Here is a 22,310-nt window from a genome sequence, read left to right on the forward strand (position 1 = left end):
GAGGGCCATGGGTGCAGACATTATCGAGTTATCACACGGACAACCTTTTACTATTCAAGGTCACTGTGACCTTGACCTTTGGCAGATGACCCCCAAAAACAATAGGTTCATCTACTGGTCAGGCCATATCAAGTTTGATGACCATAGGTCTAGGCATTGTTGAGTTATCACTCGGACAAGCTTTAAAATTATTTACCATTAAAGGTCACTGTGACCTTGACCTTTGACCCTATGAGCCCTTAAATCAATAGGGGTCATCTACTGGTCAGGCCCAACCTTCATGTCAAGTTTGATGATCATATGTCCAGGAATTGTTGAGTTATCACTCGGACAAGCTTTGGTCTACCGACGGACCGACCGACCGACCGACATACCGACGTCAATCAAGGGCCATAAGTTGTATTTAGGGTTAATTTGGAGTTTATAACCTAATTGTGTGATGGCCATAAGCAAAAAACCGATTTAAAACGATTTAAACATAGTCAGTACTAGTAGACATAATATAATCTCAACCACTAACATTGTTAAAGGGTTATTAGTCTACATTTATCAAAATAAATGGTTATGCAACACATATGCGACATGCGTCACATTAAAACGTCTTTTTTGGTAAATACATACTAATAACCTTTTACAATTACTTAATACGTAACCAATCTATCCTTTAAAGCCATTGACACTTAAATGCAAAATAAATACTGACGGAACTCATTTGACATAAAGGTAAGGACAGAACATCAACATTATTCTTATGTTTCTTTTATTGTTTCAATGTCCCTCTTACAAAGTAAACAGTCCTCCATGTACATAAAACATGTCCTATCATGTAGGCACCATTATACATGTTGCTCTAATTGATATAATACAGCAACCCACAAACAACAAATGTCATCTCATTTTTCACAATTGTTAAATCAATGCACCTGTCAATTGTAACCACAGCCCCCCCAGGTCCAGGGGTATACCAGGGATAGCCGGGGAAATGGGCCGTGTTTTTACCTTTCAGGTCGCCCCGCAGTGCCGGGTGAATGCAGTGGTTTTGTCTTTGCACAAAATGTAGCGGGGAATTTGCGCAAAATGTAGCAGGGAATTTGCCTTACCTAGGCTCCCTGCTGTGCGGGGGCATTTGGCGGGGATTTGACCATCAGTTCATCCCCGCAGGGCGGAGATTTTACCCGGGGTTGGCTGGACCGAAAGTAAAAGTCCCCGCTATTCCCCGGACCGGGGGGGGTATGTTACAATTGACTGGTGCATAATAATTACAGTTATAACAAATTGTTCTCAAAACACATCAATTGATGCATAAATGTGGAAAACCTGATCACATGTAAATGTGTGCTATAATATACAAATAGCTCCACCAACAGCAGGCACAGAGAGTTGGCAATCATTAGATATTATACAAGCGCCAGAGTTCTTGGGTAGTCCTGATACTGCTGGCCTTTTTTTGCATTGGGTGCCAACTATTGTTAATGTGATGATAATGATTGTGTTGAAAAGGCAAACTTAAGTTATATGTTCATCTGATTGAAATAATCAAGTCACATCAAACCATTTGGATATCCAAAATGTTACCATTTTGTCATAAACAATTTTATAAACACATGAGTTTTATCTCAAGTTTTAAGTAAAACCTCAATATCTCAGAACTTTTTGGATGAAACTCTTTATGAACACAATGTACTTACTTTAACTATTAAAAACATTTCTCTCCATAATAATATAGTTCAACAAGAGCTGTCACAGAGACAGCGCACTCGACTATCCCGCTGCTTTTCGGTGTATGGATTGAAAAGTTTTGGCGAAACATGCATGGATCACTGTTAGATTAGATTTCAATGCAATACATGATGTGCTGAGATATTAACATAAATTGAATAGGAAAATATTTGAGGTGGTACGCAAACTTTAACGTAAATTCTAAGTCGAAAAAGGGGCATAATTCTGTCAATATGCTTGATACAGTGACCTCCTCCTGTGTACAGGTTGGGGGCATGATGGTGAACAAGCGTGCAAAGTTTGAAAGCCAGATGTCAATGGACTTTGAAAATATTTGAGGTGGTACGCAAACTTTAACGTAAATTCTAAGTAGAAAAAGGGGCATAATTTGGTCAATATGCTGGATAGAGTTACCTCCTCCTGTTTATAGGTTTGGGGCATGATGGTGAACTAGCGTGCAAAGTTTTGAAACCAGATGTCAATGGACTTTGAAAATATTTGAAGTGGTACGCAAACTTTAACGTAAATTTTAAGTAGAAGAAGGGGCATAATTTTGTCAAAATGCTTGATAAGAGTTACATCCTCCTGTGTATAGGTTGGGGGCATAATGGTGAACAAGTGTGCAAAGTTTCAAAGCCATATGTCAATGGACTTTGAAAATATTTGAGGTGGTACGCAAACTTTAACATAAGTGGTTACGCCGACACCGACGCTCGGGTGACTAGGATAGCTCTCCTTATACTTTGAATAGTCGAGCTTAAAATACTTCTGGCAAAAACGTATCAAAATAAACCAAAGGCCAAAAACAAACACAATGGTAAGAAAACCCAAGTTGTTTTTACACAGCACAATAAGTACACAGTAATGATAATCAACAAAACCTAGTTCATGTCAGTTTAGTGAGGGCTATTCCAATTAAACATATAAGCCACTGGGGGAAGGCACTTTTGAATAAGACAAAACCCGACGGAAGCAAATAAACTGTTTGGAGGTCCTACCCCGATTTGTTTTTTTCCGACATGGAATAATCTCCTTTGGAAGCATTTTAAAATTTACAAGCATAAAAGCAAATTTTTAATTTACTGGAAACGGAAAAGATTTTTTTTGGTTTCAAGTTTTCAGACTTGCATCAGCCTTTTCTGGATGCTGTTAATGATAAAAACAGACGTTAAACCAGTTCTGTTTTAATTCACAAGACTTTCTTAAGATTTTAGAGGACATCATTTTAATGTTAGACTCTATAGTCACTGTGTTTTATGGTTATATATACATCTTGTTGCTGAAGATACATTGAAATTAACAATACTAGTGATGCTACAGTAATATTAATTGTATAAATTTTCTAAAGCACAAAATGTCTATATTGTGTTAACATAGAAATATCCAGAACAAAATCCACTCCTAGCCTTACTTATAAGAAACTAGAAGCGCCGCAATGCGACGAAACCAGGTTTTTGTTATGGGCAATCAGAAATTATAGCCAATTAATTTGTTGTATGAGGAAGTTCAATAGATCTGCAGCTTCATATAAGCTATATTCACACTAACATTCATCACTATCCATCAATTCTAACTAAGTTGTTGGGCAGAAAAACATTTTTCTATTTTTAGGAACAGTGACCTTGACCCCATCTCCCAAGCTAGCTCCTCACATAAGCTACCTTCGCTCTAAGTTTCATCAATATCTATCAATGCTAACTAAAGTTATTGGGCAGAAACCATTTTTCTATTTTTAGTAACAGTGACCTTGACCCCACCCCCCTCAAAAGAAATTCCAAGCTTGCTCTTCACATAAGCTACTAGTACCTACACACAAAATTTCGTCAATATCTATCAATCCTAACTAAAGTTATTGGGCAGAAACCATTTTTCTATTTTTAGTAACAGTGACCTTGACCTTAGCTCCACCCCCCTCAAAAGCAATCCCAAGCTAGCTCTGTACATAAGCTACCTACACACCAAGTTTTAACAATATTTATCAATGCTATCAAAAGTTATTTGACAAAAAACATTTTTCTATTTCAAGTAACAGTGACATTGACTGTAGCCCCTCCCCACTCAAAAGCAATCCCAAGCTAGCTCTTCACATGCTACCTACACACCAAGTTTCATCAATATCTGTCAATCCTAACTAAAGTTATTGGGCGGAAACCATTTTTCTATTTTTAGTAACAGTGACCTTGACCTTAGCCCCTCCCCACTCAAAAGAAATTCCAAGCTAGCTCTTCACATAACCTACCTACACACTAAGTTTCATCAATATCTATCAATGCTAATTTATGTTATTGGGCAGAAACCATTTTTCTGATTTTAGTAACAGGCGACCTTGACCTTAGCCCCACCCCACTCAAAAGCAATCCCAAGCTAGCTCTGTACATAAGCTACCTACACACCAAGTTTCAACAATATCGGTCAATGCTTACTAAAGATATTGGGCAGAAACCATTTTTCTATTTTAAGTTACAGTGACCTTGACCATTTTTCTATTTTAAGTAAAAGTGACCTTGACCTTAGCCCCTCCCCACTCAAAAGCAATCCCAAGCTAGCTCTTCACATAAGCAACTTACACACCAAGTTTCATCAATATCGGTCAATGCTAACAAAAGTAATTGGGCAGAAACCATTTTTCTATTTTAAGTAACAGTGACCTTGACCCCTCCCCCCTCAATAGCAATCCCAAGCTAGCTCTTCACATACGCTACCTACACACCAACTTTCGTCAATATCTATCAATTCTAACTAAAGTTATTGAACAGAAACCATTTTTCTATTTTTAGTAACAGGTGACCTTGACCTTAGCCCCACCCCCTCAAAAGCAATCCATAGCTAGCTCTTCACATAAGCTACCTACACACCAAGTTTCATCAATATCTGTCAATGCTAACTAAAGTAATTGGACAGAAACCATTTTTCTATTTTAAGTAACAGTGACCTTCACCATTTTTCTATTTTAAGTAATAGTGACCTTGACCATAGCCCCTCCCCACTCAAAAGCAATCCCAAGCTAGCTCTTCACATAAGCAACTTACACACCAAGTTTCGTCAATATCTATCAATGCTAACTAAAGTTATTAGGCAGAAACCATTTTTCTATTTTTAGTAACAGTGACCTTGACCTTAGCCCCACCCCCCTCAAAAGCAATCCCAAGCTAGCTCTTCCCATAAGCTACCTACAAACCAAGTTTCATCAATATCTATCAATGCTAACTAAAGTTATTGAACAGAAACCAATGTTTGACGAGCGCCCGCCCGCCAGCCCAACGACAACCTCATTCTAATAACCCGGTTTTCGTTGAAAACCTGGTTAAAAACAAACAATAATCACATTTTTTATTCATTTAATTTACAACTGTCTGAGTTTATTAAAAGTTAATCAGTATACAATGAATCCTAATTTTTCCTAACTGGTACGAAAACGTACAAGTACGAGCTGTGCAGGTGCCAATAATGATAAATTGGACTGGGCAGCATTTGATAAGTAACTAGCTTTCAATCTTTACGCATAATTGGCAAAGCCTCTTTCTTTAAGGGCATTTGAAAGCCCCTCTACATCGAGTAACCGCCAAAAATCAGCCATTTTTTGTGATCAACAGAAAACACCACAGTATTCGGCAAAATATAAACATTTCAAGGGAGGTTACACAAATGATCTGTTCCATTGCTCTGAAGTGGTTTCCACCCTTACATCATGTGTGATTTAGATTTCTACACCCCATGAGAAGCAAATTTCACCATTTGACAATCACCTACAGATGCAAATTAGCGAGAAAGACACCCCATTATAAATGTTAAAAAAAATGCCATCCCCTTGTGGGTAACGGTGAGATGTTTTTCTGAAATAGCCCTGAATTATATACAATTAATTCAATATGTTAAAACTTCTACAGACTGCCAGGTTTTTCTATTAAAATTTGCAATGTAAAACACTGACATACATTTGTAAAAAACTTTCATGGTGTAAAACACTAATGGATTTCTTAACAAAAGTGTTTATGTGAAAATATATGAAACAAAAAATAGTGAACAACATAACAAGTTGCATAAATCATTTAAATGCATCGACTTTTAGGGAAATAACAAAATATAAAGTACAATACAATTATAAACAGAACACATTTGCCCATTTAAATTTCATGGATGTTTATCATGCGATACTGTATGATTTCTTTGTGACAGGTCTTAAAGGTTTTGAAAAACACCTTGTGTAACAATAATTAATTCCTCTAATTAAACAATTATCACAGGTGCCTACTAGCGAATAATATCTACTATCAAACAGCACATATAATTGGAATCATAATATTTATCACAAATTTTATTGTCATTTCATGACTAGGATATTTTCAGTCGCAAAATTCAGTTGATGAGTGACACAATGATGCTGACGATTTTTTTTATATTTTTTTTCAATTTAGGACACACTAAACTGTTATCTGTTAAATTCACTAAAAAACAAAATTCATATGTGTGTGCAATCACAATTTATCTAATGTAAAATCTTTTATTTTTGCCGCATTCAATTTTCTGCCATTAATTCTTCCTGGGCCTGTCAATGAAAACTTAAATGCTTTAATTTATTCTTGCGATTGAATTGTTGCACATCTATTACAGCCCAAAAATATGTTCAGCAATACAAATAAATGACTTCACAGTGACAGTAGATATCAGAATTACTAGTGCTATATATGACTTCATACAATGTATGATATTAAGTTATCCAGTCAAGACTTTTGCACAGTAAAACTGCAGTCCCTCGAGGATGCCGGGCCTGAACTAAAACCTCAAGTGATCCGATTTTTAAAACGACCAAAGTTTTAAGTCTGTTACGGTTAGGATATGCCTTACAATGTATTTTCATTAGTCAGATTTAAGTTTCCCAAAATCAGGGATGGATAATTGGGGCATCTTGTCTGTCTCGCGCACCGTTGCATCATAATATGCACGATTAAATTCTCATCATTAACTGCTCAAAATTATCTTCTCAAATGCCCTCATCAAGTAATATTTATACCTTTAATTTCCATTCCTTCGATGGATGGCCTTTCAGGAATTGCGAATATTGTCCGATAAACGCAATATCTTCGAATTGCAAATCATTGTGTCTTAATATAAAAAGCATACTATTGTTTGTATTGTGTCAGCAGTCCACAAGTATTTTAAACAACATGTTGAAGAATTTTTACTTAAGATTTGTTAAATGTATTGTTGTCATAAGCGTTTCAATTTTACGTAAAGAAAGTGATTTTAATTTGGGACTCTTTTGTCCGCAGCAATAAAATGTGTAAACGGGTCGGGTCGTCCTATTAACAGCATACATGAGAAAGAATTTTTCTTAAATGAAATTATGTATTTTATTCACAATTCTGGAAAGAAATGATGAAATATTGGTGTAAAAATAAGAAATGAATTGCGTGATTGATGTCATTATAATTCTGCAATTCATTCCTTAAATAGAGGTAAGTGTAAACGATGATAATCGTTTTTTCACACCAAATCACATTTCCTTTCTACTGTGTGAAATCAAATTTCTAAATTCTAACACCTGGCAATTGTTTATTCTTGAACATGTCTTCCGGAAAATGTGTTTTACTGTACATGTAAACCTTAGCATATCTATGCAAAATTTTACCACGAGTATACATGTAAAAGTCATAAACATGGACCTACACAATGTATCTACAAGAGGTCCCCCTATGAAGAGTAATAACTGCAAATAGCATCTGAAACATTTAAAAATTCTGACACACATTATGTAATTTATATGAATGCTTTACAAGAATTATCCCAGTTTTAATATTAAGCAGAAAAGTAAACATAATAATTCCAGAGTTTCCATTTTGGGTCAAGCCTCAGTAAAACAAACAATTTTTTTTATGGATGGTCTAGATTTCATGTGTATGGAACTGTTATCTGTGCTTAATCAATGTCCAAGTCAAACAGGACATCATTTGAGAAGTTGAAGGCACATTGTGTGCGGTGTGCGTTGTACGGATTATTTCTGTCCGAATCTCTCCAGCTCATCTCAGTCTCCACCTCATTCTTTCCTTTCCCATCTGCAGCATTATCACCCTTCCCACTTTCCTCTTTCTTGCCACTGCCGTTTTCTTCTTTACTTCCCTTACTTTCAGATTTGCCATTATAACCATTACCACCATTCGCACCTTTTAATCTTACTCCCGTTGTTTTTTTACTGCCTTTGCCCTGATTTGTGTCGTTCATTGCACCAGCTGTATCACAATCTGCATTAGAACCCCCTGAGTCTTCTGAACTGCCATTTGTACCACTATTGAGATCAATTCCTTCCACTTTCTTAGCAACTTCTGCCACATCACTTATCTTATCAACAAATTTCTTCTGGTTTTCATCTGTATTTATCACAGTATCAATTTCACTTGATTTAACAGTTCTCTCACCATCCTCCACATCATCATCACTATCTTCATCATCAGCATCCTCTTTGCTTGTAGCTAGCTTGTTTATTACCTGTGAGGCGATCTTGCTGCCTATGTTCCCCGATTCACACTTCTCTGACTTCCCTGATGCACAATTTTTAGAATGCATCTGATATCTGGGCAGTTTATTTTCACTATTATCCTCTTCTTCTGCTTCTTTTTCTTCATTCTCTCGGTCTTCTTCGATCACTTCACAGTTATCAGATTTTTTTACTGGAAAAAACAATATAATTAAATTTTAAGGAATGAGCAGTGTTGAACATTTTTAAAAGTTAAGAAAATCTTCAGTCAAGATAGAGTAAGTATGACCTTTTACAACCACAGTCATTTTGACACCAAACATTGGAAAATCGCTACCACAATTTTATAGCTTTGACCATTAGTAGTCATTAGGTTTCTACGATTTTCGGAATGAAAATCGATGATCTTCAATCAGAGAAATGAATGAAAGATGTTTTTTTTATTCCCTCTCACCAAGTTTGTCAGTGGTTTCCTCCTCAGCATTGCCACCCTCATGAGCCTTTGCCCCTAACCTGAGGTCCCCCTCATCACATGAGCTGCCTTCTGAGCTGGCGCTATTATGACGTCTCCGTGGACCTCTCTCTTTCCTTTCCTCACGCTTACGCCTGTTACGCCTCTTACTCTTCAGTGCCTGAGTCATGCTGCTCACTGAGGCATTGGTTTTAAACGAGGCTCGGTCAATATGGCTGTTGAACGTGACAGAGTGTCGACCACCATCGTTGTCCCTGGGACTTGTGCTTGTTGGGCTGTCACCACTGTTTTGAGGAAAAAATGCTCATTTTACAAAAAAGGAAAACAGGAGATTTGTTAAATCAGTCAAAACCTAAACATGGTAACCAAGGCAAGGCAAGATTTCTTTTAAAGGGAAATATAACTAATCCATTAGGACATCCTAATTTCTTGTAACATCATCATACTTCCCTTTAAACAAAGTGCACAGATAGTTTAAACAACCATAAACACACTAAACATTTATTATACAAAGATTATGCCGATGATATGGTATTATTACTGACACAAGTAATGATAACAACCTGGATGATGTAGGGTCCTCACTTGACTCGGAAATGGACCGTTGTTTTAGGATGCCATGGAGATTGGGCACTTCCTTCGAGTGGACGACCTCAATGCTGGCGGAGAGTGGGGCCTCATCATCGCTCATGCCGGCCTCGTTGTCCTCGCTGAAACTTGACCCTGACTTCTGTAAACAGGAGAGGTAACATTGAACTAGGTGATATGGAGACGTGTCATCTGCAAGTGTACAACCTCAATGCTGGCTTACATAGTGGACTTTTTGCTGCTCATGGAAGCCTGATCATCCTCAATGAAACTAGACCTCAGCTTCTATTAACATGAGAGGTGACATTAAAGTAGGTGCCATTGATCATCTGACATGTCTGTATCAGTGGTAACAATTATTGATCAATAGCATGTACCTAATGTCTTTTAATGGTCAGCATCTTTATTTCAGTACTGTTTGTACTAAACTTAGAAAACAGTGCTCGTCGATCAGTTAAACAAAGCACGATCACAATGCCATTTTGCACTGGAGAGACAGTCCACCTGTAGGACAGTTTCGGGCAGTCAGTTTCAACTCTTAGAAGTGTTTTGTTTGTAACTGCATAGTTCTTGCAAGTGTAATTTAAAGTTACGATTAAATTGGCAGGTTGAAGATCAACCAATGCGCACTGTTCATGTATGAATGCTTTGAAGGGTAATGGCTGCCCGTCTCTTCATTTGTAAGTTCCACAACAAACTATACACCAATTCACTATATGTGGCACTCGATACAAAATATTGAGTAATATTGAAATATCAATCAGTGTTATAACTGGTATTCATGCTAGGTTCCATACACCTAGAAGGCTTGAAAATGTATATAAAAGCTTAGTGTTGGATAACAGACAAAGGACATCAGACACTGTGAATTTGCCTATGTTCATTTTTAAGCAATAAAGAATTAATACATGCAATTTTGTGTTAAAGTTACCTTAATTCATGCCCATGTTATGACTTTGTCTTTTTTTGGTAATTTTCTGCATCTAAGAACAACCTTTAATTTTTACTAACTAAAACACACTTAACATATTTGATACATCTGTAAAAGGATATAGTTTTAAAGAATTAACCTCATTATTAATTAACCTTTCATAAATATACATCGGCTTATGAAATAAAACACAAATCTTATTCTACATTAATTGAATCGTTTATATAATTAAACTACTGAAAAGTAAAGAAATATCACTAATATTATTAATTCTACATGTATAACATGTACTATTAATGCTGTATTGATTTTCACTGGTGTAAAATGGTGTTAATATAAGCCTCCCTTAATATTTAACTAGTTAAGCTTCAGTAGTTATATACATGACCATGAGCAGTTCTTGAGACTACAAGGCAGTCCAAAGGACGGCTATATCCCCCGCCGTTGTTTTTTTAGTATATTTTGTTTTTCTCGCAACCTCACTGGTAGGTTGAATTTGACCAAAATTGTACACAGCCACTGGTCAAGAGTGGGAATATAGGAAATACAAGTTGTTTGATCGGTTACCTAAATATTCTTGGATATTTGAACATATCATAAAAGGATATTTGTTAAAGTTATTCATATCGAGTGTGTAGTGTAGGTAAGATCAATGTCAAGGTTATTTTGGCTAAAAAAAGGAAGGAAAATGAGTCCTTGATTTATAACATCGATGAAATAGCAAGCCTCAAGTATTTTCGATAAAGTGGTACATATATATTGTGGTGAACGTCATAACATTGTTTTACTGCTTTTGAAGAGAAAACACATGTAATAAATATATTATCACATTTGTGTCGATTGTTTTTTTAAATATTAAACTTGTTGCACATAACGATAATGCTTGGTAGAGTGCGCTAAGTATCAATCTGTGCAACTTGTTTAACACTTTCAATTAACATTTATATCTTATCCTCTATTTAGCATTGCCATTATATGGACCCGAAACTTCATAATGGATTACTGACACAAGTTGCAACTTAGTTCGAGTTCTTGGATCAAATTCATTTATTGATGCTAAAAGTACATGAAATGTATAAGGTCAATAAATCCAGTAAGAATTGATATGTCTAACCTGCTAAATGTAAAAAGCCCAGACACAAGCATGTGTACTATGACCTTTAAATGTCAGATGTGACCTTGACCTTTGAGGTAAGGACCCGGGTCAAGGTCACTGCACATCATCTTAATAAGGACAACATTTGTACCAAGTAATATGGTAATCCATCAATGCATAGTAAGTTATAACGCAGACATGAGCATGTGTACTATGACCTTTAAATGACTCATGTGACCTTGACCTTTGAGGTATGGCCCCAAGTCAAGGTCACTGCACATCGTCTCAATGAAGACAACATTTGTACCAAGTAATATGGTAATCCATCAAAGCATAAGTAAGTTATAGCCCGGACACGCAAATGTTACAGCCAGACAGACAGACAGACCGACGGACAGACTGACAGACGGACGGACGGACGGACGGACGGACGGACGGACGGACGGAGTGCATTCCTATACTCCCCTCCCCACTCCGAGTCGAGGGATTAAAAATTACCAATTGCCATCCAGTTCAATGGATTATGCAATTATTAATTTGCCTTAATTCAGAAAGAGCTATCATAATATAAGTATCTATCATGTGTTTCCGGTATGAGAGAAAAATCAGACCCGAAAATACATGATTGATATTTTTTCTTGCATATCTTAAATTATCAATTCGTGGAAAAATTGATGTAGAAAATGCACTTATGTACATTTCACGAAAAACGCGTACGACATTGTTTACTGACGTCATAAAGCTCAGTAATTTTAAATCACTATTGACGTCAAAAAGATCCTCTAAAAATTTTTTGCGATTATTTATTTTCAATTTTAATTAAAACTCATCTATATATTTTATTGCGCTTTATTGAAATGGCATAATACACCTTTCATAATGCACCAGTCAATTGTAACCACGGCCCCCCCTGGTATGGGGAATAGCGGGGACTTTGACTTTCGGTCCAGCCAACCCTGGCTAAAATCCCTGCCCTACGGGAACGAACAGATGGTAAAACCCCCGCCAAATGCCCCCGCACCAGAGGGACCCTAGGTAAGGCCCATTCCCCGCTATATTTAAAGCGAAGACAAAACCACCGCATTCACCCGGCACTGCGGGACCACCTGGGGGGGGGGGGCGTGGTTACAATTGACTGGTGCATAAACCATACAATAAAAGAAATAAAAAGTGGTGCATGGATGCGCATGACTCATCTTACATAGGGGGTGTAAGATGGGTTTTTCCAGCAATGGTCACATGACCGGAAACACACGTCCGGTATGCAAGAAACATTAATCAAATGCCGGCCTCACTGATGGATGACATCAACTGTGGAGGAGTGATGCAGTTAGAGGTGGGGACATGGGTCTTGCATCAGACAGGTATTCTTTATGTACCCATTACATGTGCAAATCAATTTTATAATTCCTCTCTGCATGACTAAGTTACAGCCCAGACACAACTTACAATGCTGTGTATGCATACATACAGCATTCCATAATGATTAAACTTTAAGTGTGGCCTTGAACTTTGAAGAAGGGTCGTCTTGCATGTGACACACCGCTTTTATGTACTGAACACATTCATGAGCCAGTTTATTTTAAAATCACTCTGTGCATGACAAATTTACAGCCCAGACACAACCATAAATACTGTTTATGCATATATTAGCAGCATTCCATAACGATAAACCTGTAAGTGCAGAATTTCATTATGATTAAACTCCAAGGTTGACCTTGAACTTTGAGGTAGGGTGGTGGGTCTTGCTCGTGACACATTTCTTTTATGTACAGAACACATGTGCCATTTTGTTTTAAAATCCCACTGTTCATGACAAAGTTACAGCCCAGACACAACGAACTAATTGTATATGCATATGCAGCATTCCTTAATGATAAGTTTGGCCTTTAACTTTGAGGTAGGGTCGTGGGTCTTGCATGCAACAGGTCGTACCGAACACATGTGCCAATTTGTGCATGACAAAGTTACCGCTCGGACATGACCAACTATACTGTATATGCATATAAGCAGTATTCCATAATGATAAACCTATTAGTGTGACCCTGACCTTTGTGGTAGTATTGTGGATCTTGTACAAAGTAATTTTAAAATCCTGCACTGCATGATTAAGTAACACCCAGGACACGACCAACTAAGTCTATACTCTGTGTGCTTACATGCAGCATTACATAATGTTAAAACTCCAAGGGTGACCTTGAACTTTGAGGTAGGGTAGTGGGTCTTGCATGTGACACATCCCCTTTATGTACCAAACACATGTGCCAAATTATTTTAAAACCACTCTGTGCAAGTTTCAACCCGCACCAACAATACTGTATAATATGCATATAAGCAGCATCCCAGTATGATAAACGTGTAAGTGTGAGCTTGAACTTTGAGGAAGGGACATGGGACTTGCACATGACACGTCCTCTTTATGTACAGAACACATGTGCCACGTAACTTTAAAAGCCTCAGACAAGTCGATCTGGTAAAATGGAATTTTTTACCAGGTATTTCCATGCTTTACATTCTTTGCGAGCAAACTTTCCAAGTGTCAGGACAAAATCAGGTCCGGATAACCGCAAAACAGCTGATATTTGTTGACAGTCGGGAATATTTTGCAGGACGCATCGTTGTTATTCCTTTCTGGTAGTAAGTTTCAGTTTACTTTCAGTTTTCGTATTGTAAAATACATGTTTAACATTAAAGTGAAAATCAGTGTCATAGTCAATGGATTATAGTCTTCAGGAAACAACAACAGTTTCACAGCGTCAAAGGCAATAATTATTTATGTGTGTTTTAAGTAATTCATTGTTTTGTACTCAAAATTTAGCGCTAAATAATATATATATATATAACAATCAAATTTTGAGTGCAAAACTTATATTCAAATACACGCCGGACACACGAAATACAACCATTGAACATGTTTTCGAGTTATTTTTTTAAATTATAAAATGCATTTCTCAGTATTCATATGCTCATAAGTGTTATACGAGGTGCAGTCAAAAAGTTCCCGGACTGGTTATATATTGCATAATTTTGAAGTCTGACTATGACAATACTTGTCACACATACAGTACACTCCACGCGGAACTACCACTTTCCGTTTTCCTCGGCGGATTTTGGTCATCGCGGACACGACATCCAATTGATCATAATCCTCTTTCCTCTGCGTTTTCACTCGTTCACCCACCGAGGCTGATCAGTGGACTGTATTATTACAATCGCCGCGTTCACCGTGTCCAATCGTTACTGGTAGCGGTGGCTAATGTAACGCCTGTGTAGTGGCTAAATAACGCCAGCGTGCGGCTAATTTTCGGAGGGTAAGGTAAGAAAATTGAAAAAAGTAATCGACAAAGTTTTTGTTTTTCTAATAAGAATAGGTGGAGGATGTGGCCATACAATCATACTTTCAGGTCAAATGTTTCTTTTTGCCCAGACTTTTGAGTGTTTCCATATCATCCTGGAAAACCTCACCCTGTTTGGATTGATATTTCGATTTTCAATTTTAAAATCAAGATTCTAGCATATCTATCCATCTTAGGATTCAATTAAACCCTTTAAAGTTTTTATATTTATACTTGTAAACATTAAACAACATTCTGATTGTCCAATAAAATATAATGTTACTTCGGCAGACCCTTTTAAATAACGATTCGGTGGTAACGCATGTGAAGTGGTGCGCTTTTTCTGTAACGCCTGAGGAGGTGGTGCAAATACTTGCACTCCATAGCTTAATTTTTTGTCAAATATTCCATTTAAACGCCAATCTTTACATAGATTTCTCAAAACAAATGCCCGTTAAAGACCAGATGACATTTATTTACGAATTTATCATTTTAATCTCAACGCATTTATGTGCATTTATTCGTATACTATTCCCAAATTGATAACTACAAAACATTGCATAAATATCCTTTTAGTTTGGTGTTAAATGTTTCATACTTGGGTCTGTTTACTAGTAACTGGCAAAACATGAGTCTGCAAATTACATTTATTTTAGAAACATGTTCATTTTGAGAGAAAATAGGATAAAATAAGTACTCTTGTGAGGTTGAACACGTGACTGTAAAATAATGACCCATTAATCTTAAACTTAAAGAGCAGAGCGCAAACAAAAAGGCTATTGGGAATTTAAATAAAGCAATAAAAACCCATACATCGTCTTTGCCATATGTGTACATCAAACGCACAAAAAGATGCGTTTTAGTGTCCATATGGGTATGTTAACGAATGATACCTTACAGGCTAAACATATCATTCATGTCCGTATTATTATGTGGGACATCCGAGTCTTACGAACATTTTTTCTTACATCCTAAAATACACGATTCGTATAACATACGACCGCCGACAAACACGCAAACGCATACAACACCCATAAAAGTAACCTGTATGTGCCTTTTCTTTGGACGACATAAAAATGGTGTACACAATTATATTTGTATATTTGCACTAGTATATTATACGAATCGTGTATTTTAGGATGTAAGAAAAAATGTTCGTAAGACTCGGATGTACGGATGTACTTATTGAATCATCAATAAAAGTCAACACATTCAATGATATAGGTAACTAATTAATGTGATAAATTAAAGTTGGAAATGCAATACTTAAATTACATTCGAAAACACCACTCAGACACATTAATCCTGCATAACAATATACATGCTTTCCATGAAATCCTCTGGGTAAAACTGTGAGTTATGTGACGTCACACAGTGTGACTGTTTGATCTGAAGCCGATAGAATGTGTTATTCATTTCAATGCATGTATAAAATGGCGTTTAATGGGATTTTAATTAACTTGATGAAGGATTTACACTTTGATAACTACGGATAAATTGATAAGTTGTAAAATGCAAATTAAGATATAATGACCAAAAAATATTCACACTTACAAAGTTCTCAACACCATGGACCTTTTATATGTCCATGTCAACACCTTCATTACTCCAATCTAATTAAGTTCTCAACACCTTAATATAGTAAGAGAAAGATGACAACACAAACACAAACGCACGCTATGGTATATCTTTCAATTACATAATGTGAAAAACATGGAGTGTACTGTAAATCCCATAAACTTTTTTACATTTTGTAAGCAAAATTAATAACATAGCATCCATATTTTTATATAAAAATATGTTTATTATAGTATATAACATGCGCTACGCATCACTTTGAATTTTTACCAATTACCAATTTTTTTTCACTATTATTAACGCTAGATATGCAATATTTTGGAGCCCTTTAATCATGTTAATTTACATGAGGTCACATTAACGTCATTTCTAAACACACGCCCAAAACAAACATCATCCCTTATAAAATATTTATTTCATATGAATTGTTTGAAGCCATTGAAGAAATCGCTGGTGTAGAAACTTCAATGTCATCCAAGCGAACAGAGCAACCGACAGTCATTAAATACTGTGCGAGAGCAGGAATGACACCAACAGACACATGTCAATTTATAAATCTGTAGGATGGATTACGTTAATGTTCCTGGACACTCGTAATTGATTGACCCAAGCATTTCTGGGACGGTTGTGGCATAATTGACAATAAGAGAACAGATAGTGGCAGTTTCGACAAAATGCAGGGTGTCATTTCGGTAGATCGGCGGAAATCGATTGGCAGGTGTGTTGGATTAAGCCATTGAAATATACCGGTATATTACATCTTGACAATTAATACTTTTATTTCTAATTGATTCCAGGCATTTCTTATGATTTGATTTGGGTTCATATTGAGTTACATATGTTTGTGACATTTGTTGCCGTGCAAGATATCTCACGAACGCATCGAGAGAAAAACGATAGGACTGCGAAATTTGATCTTTCATCAAGACAATGCTCCTGCACGTTGGGCTGAGGACACATTACTAAGGCCAGAGTTTTTATATCTTTAGATTTACGGGAGCGCCGTACCTAAATATTGCAAAACCCAAATAAAAATAAAATTCATTTTCGTAGTTTTATTTTTATTTTTTCCGACGAACGTTGCTCCAAGGTTAAGAAAAAAATAAAATTAGTGTTCTATAACCCATATCTCAGAACCAACTGGTGTACCAATTGTCATTCATTATCGGTCTTTTTACTGCACAAACCACGTAAACCAGTCGGAAATACGCGGGGAAACAGAACAGGTACCCGTTACCATAACAACGTCCTGTCAAAAGTGAAAGTACTTTTTGTCATACCCCTTATTTCTCACAATTTCTGCAGCTATATAGAAATGTTTTACTACAAAAACGTTCCGATGTTTATGTTTCATTATTTAAATAAAACCGTGGTGAACTTAGAGCGTGTTTATAATTGTGATTTTTTTGTAGATTCAGTATGTTGTTGATCGCGTTTCGTGGAATGATTGCGAAACTTCCGGTCAAAATAAGGAGACAGAAATTCGTGGGTTGTATTGTCTATTAAAAGTCGTTGGCGCACGTCGTATATTAACAAGGATGAATTGGATTACAGCGCAAAAATGTATAGCTTCTGACAAACACAAACTGCAAAATGATATAGTGTTCATCATAGTCAAAATGGATATTTTTGTCTGAATTTGACTCTGGGGAGCATTGAACACACTGCTTCACGATCACATATTTGAAGAGAAAAACACAAGGTATCGTGATATTCGTAGTTGTTAATTAGTTTAATAATGATTTAGAATTTAAATCGTTATAGAATACTGAAAATGATGTAATAATACCATAGTGTGTGTTTCCGAAAAAATCTGAACATAAGATATCTGGCAGTCAGTGCAAGAAGTCAAACTTATCCGTTGCTTTAATATTGCCAACGGGCATAGCTGGAATTAGAAGGATATTTTTCAGGACTGATTCTAAAATCAGTTCTTAGACCTGGTTTTTTGAAACATATAACACTTGTAAAATTTATCTTAATGCTCCCGAATTTTCTTTGGTGAAGTATATAAATGTAGATTTTGACTGTCTGTGTATCCGTAAGCCCTGTCAAACTTTGAAGTGAAGAGAAATTTCCATCAGGGCTTCTACTTTTTTTGGTTCTATTTTCTATATAAAAACCACATCACGGTAAATTGTCACGGTGCTATTTCGTTAAAGACAGAAAAACACATTTGACCTCCTTATTATACCGTGTCTGAAACTGTGTTCAATGTTTGATTACTTGCAATGGAAAGGATATGCTTATATTGTGGGCAAAAGGTTAGAATTGGCCATTTAAACTTCTTTATTACACTGACATGTTTCATAAAATTCATGGGTTGATAATATATGCACCTCATATGCATAGATGCATTCGAACAAATATATACAATTAATTTCAATGAGCGCTTGAACTCACAGTGTTGAGGTCAATATTTTCAGTCATTAAAAGGATCTTTTAATTATGCTTTTGAAACTTTATGGTGATCTATCACCCTTTTTTTCAGCCTATGAAATAGCTGACACAAGTAAAGTGTGTTTTGTCTTCATGATATAAGAAGATTTAAAAAATAAAAAAAATCGGAGAAAAATCCGTTTTATTTTTATTTATTTCTCCTTTGGGACATTTTATGCATTTTATTTTTATTTTTATTTCCTCCTCCTTACCCAACTTTTTGAAAAATCTCCCGTAAATCTAAAGATAAAAAAACTCTGGCCTAACAATCGATTTTTGGGGTTATGCAAGACTGCAGTATCTGCCTTATAGACCCAACCTTGCGCCTTTGGACTTTTGTGTATTTCAAAGATTAAAGGCCGACTTACAAGGTCAAAGATTTGAATCTGAAGAAGCATAAAAATTGCCGTCAGGTCGGGGGTAAGCAGCTACAAAAAGGGGTGGTACGCAGAATTTTTTAATAAGTGGGTAGATTGACACAGAAAATGTCATGAATCTCAAGGGCAATACTTAAAAAAACATTGACTAGCATACAAGCGCCTACGTTGAGGTAAATTTCATTAGTGAACGTTAACAGTACGTCACTTCCGTACGAAGTGATCTGTACAGTGTGAGTTATGTTTATTTGTTTTGTTAAAATTGATTGTTTTATGTGTGATTAAAAAGTAGTATATTTACAGTCCTGTAGAATTGAGTTTTTGCTTTAGTTTGATGCACTTTAATTTTTTCAAATCCAAAAACTGACAACAGTACAAAGGCAGTCCGGGAACTTTTTGACTCTGATAAACAGATAAAAAAGTATGACTTGTTAATGTTTTAGAAACACTCTGTATTTACACATATAGTATTATAATAAATTCAGTTATATGAGAAAATAAAACCTTTTATGAGAAACAAGAGCTGTCAGAGACAGCGCGCCTGACTATTCCGCCGCTTTTCAGTGTAAGGATTGAAAAGTTTTGGCGAAACATGCATGGATCACTGTTAGATTAGATTTCAATGCAATACATGATGTGCTGAGATATTAACATAAATGTGGTTACATGCAAAATTTTAACCAGAATTTTTAAGTGTAATAATAAAGGGCCATTATTTGCAAAATACAGTTATCTAATTTGGTTATTCAATTAGGTTGGGTGGTTGAATACCATTGTATAAAGTCTCAATGCAATACATCAAGTAGTTGCTGAGATATTATCCTATGTGTGCTAACATGCAAGACCTTAACCAGAATTTCTAAGTTGCTAATAAAGGGGCAAAAATTATATAATATGAAAGATAGAGTTATCTTACTTGATTAAATAAGAAGGTTAAATGGTTGGGAGCCTGTGTGTAAAGTTTCAATGCAATACATGATGTATTCGCTGAGGTATTGACTTAAAAGTGGTTACACGCAAAACCTTAACCAGAATTTTTAAGTCGAATAATAATGGGCAATTATTTGCATTAAATGCAAACTAGAGTTATCTAACTTGGTTAATTAAGTAGGTTGGATGGTTGAGTACCATTGTATCAAGTCTCAATGCAATACCTCAAGCAGTTGCTGAGATATTAACCAATGTGTGCTTGCACGCAAAACCTTAACCAGAATTTCTAAGTCAAATAATAAAGGCCTATTATTTGCATTAAATGCAAACTATAGTTATCTAACTTGGTTAATAAGGTAGGTTGGATGGTTGAGTAACATTGTATCAAGTCTCAATGCAATACCTCAAGTAGTTGCTGAGATATTAACCTATGTGTGCTTGCACGCAAAACCTTAACCAGAATTTCTAAGTCAAATAATAAAGGCCTATTATTTGCATTAAATGCAAACTAGAGTTATCTAACTTGGTTAATTAAGTAGGTTGGATGGTTGAGTACCATTGTATAAAGTCCCAATGCAATACCTCAAGTAGTTGCTGAGATATTTACCTATGTGTGCTTGCACGCAAAACCTTAACCAAGGGGTGACGCAGACGCCGATGCCGACGCTTGGGTGAGTAGTATAGCTCTCCTTATTCTTCGAATAGTTGAGCTAAAAAAAGACGGTTTTATTTTTCTCAATTCTTTGTTCTTATCACACTTATTTTCTTTGATCGATTAGTGATAAAGTGGCCTGTTTCAAAAGGGCATTAAAGCTATGGAGGCTGTCATGTTATTCTTTTTCAAGGCACGGACCTATAAACCATAGGTTTGTGGTCAAGGTGAGGTCTTGAAACGGATCTTTAATCCACCACCTGCACTTAATATAATGACCAGTGCCACATTTGCAAATTTGTTTGATACTGCTTCAGATATATTGTCCCACAATTCAATCCACAGTGTATTTTTATCAGAAATGTTCTCTGTGTTATTTACATTTTCCATCTTCTGCCATGGCAATGCCACTACAATTTTATCATGTGCTTCAAGAGGTTCAAATTTAGACCTGACAGAATATTTAGAAATGCTCAAATGATGAATTACTGTTACTTGTCTAAAATGTTTTTTTTGTGATAGTAAGTTAGATTAGTATGGAATGAATACAATAGTTGTTCTTTTTGGTCTTCAAATAATTGCACGTTAGTGTGAGGAATGCTGTCTTTACACTAATATCCACCTTTAAATTGCTGATGCAATGGAAGTTAATTGTAAAGCACTGGATCTTATTGCCATTTGTTAAATATTGAGACAGATTTGCATGTGATACAATCACAACCTTTTCATTTTTAACTGAGAACCTTTTTGCAACTAAAAAGCATTTCTTGACATAACTGTATGATAAATTTGGTAAGAAATATACATTTTTTATTTATTTTTTAATTTTCGCTTTGCGCTCGCCTCTGATTTGCCTTAAATTTAGAAAAAAGTATATATATATTTTTTTCTCGCTTGCTCCTTATTTTATTTGGCAAAATCCGTAGAACAAATGATCAATTTGTTGTGGCATTATACTTGCATTGTAAATAAATGTACAAACAAGTCAGATTTACAAATATAGTAGTGTATATAAGTAATAAGAATTATATCAACAAACAATCTATTCAAAACAAATGTGGTTGATATGTATAAAATAAGTTTAACATTTTCAAATTGTCTTTGTGGACAGTCGCGAATGCATATGCCGTATTTTGAAAAGATCTGTTATTAGTCATATTGGCAATTTCAAAAAAAGTTGCCTCTCGGAGAAGTAAAACTTCAAGGACACTATTCGTATTGTCTGCTCCCTGCATGACAAAGTTGCAGCATGGACACGGAAAACCAAATAAGCAGTATTCCAAAATGATAAACCTTTGTGACCTTGAACTTTGAGGTAGGGTAGTGGGTCTTGCATGTGACACATCCCCTTTATGTACCAAACACATGTGCCAAATTATTTTAAAATCACTCTGTGCATGACCAAGTTTCAACCCACACCAACAATACTGTATAATATGCTTATAAGCAGCATCCCAGTATGATAAACGTGTAAGTGTGAGCTTGAACTTTGAGGAAGGGACATGGGACTTGCACATGACACGTCTTCTTTATGTACAGAACACATGTGCCACGTAACTTTAAAAGCCTCAGGCAAGTCAATCTGGTAAAATGGAATTTTTTACCAGGTATTTCCATGCTTTACATTCTTTGCGAGCAAACTTTGTATGTAGGACTTGCACACAACATGATGTCTATATGTACTGAACACATGACATGTATTAAATTTTACTGCATGACAA

General features: G+C 35.9%; 1 protein-coding gene across 3 annotated transcripts in view; it reads right to left on the reverse strand.

Moving 5' to 3' along the window:
• Nucleotides 1-749: 749 nt before the first annotated feature.
• The window catches only part of LOC128209203 (protein kintoun-like), a 73,648-nt gene continuing 52,087 nt past the window's right edge, over nt 750-22,310 (reverse strand). The window contains exons 3-6 of one of the 3 annotated variants that reach the window (XR_008256954.1): nt 9,227-9,393; nt 8,646-8,947; nt 2,527-8,384; nt 750-2,487 (exon numbers count right to left, since the gene is read on the reverse strand). Coding sequence is in view for 1 of the 3 variants with exons in the window: in XM_052913137.1 (XP_052769097.1) it covers nt 7,636-8,384; nt 8,646-8,947; nt 9,227-9,393 (1,218 nt within the window). In the remaining 2 variants the exon portion in view is untranslated. Of the gene's footprint in view, nt 8,385-8,645; nt 8,948-9,226; nt 9,394-22,310 lie in introns of all 3 variants that reach the window. The other 2 variants (XR_008256953.1, XM_052913137.1) reach the window with 2 other exon arrangements.

The sequence above is a fragment of the Mya arenaria genome, chromosome 11, assembly GCF_026914265.1.
Source record: "Mya arenaria isolate MELC-2E11 chromosome 11, ASM2691426v1".
In the NCBI taxonomy this organism is placed as follows: Eukaryota; Metazoa; Mollusca; class Bivalvia; order Myida; family Myidae; genus Mya; species Mya arenaria.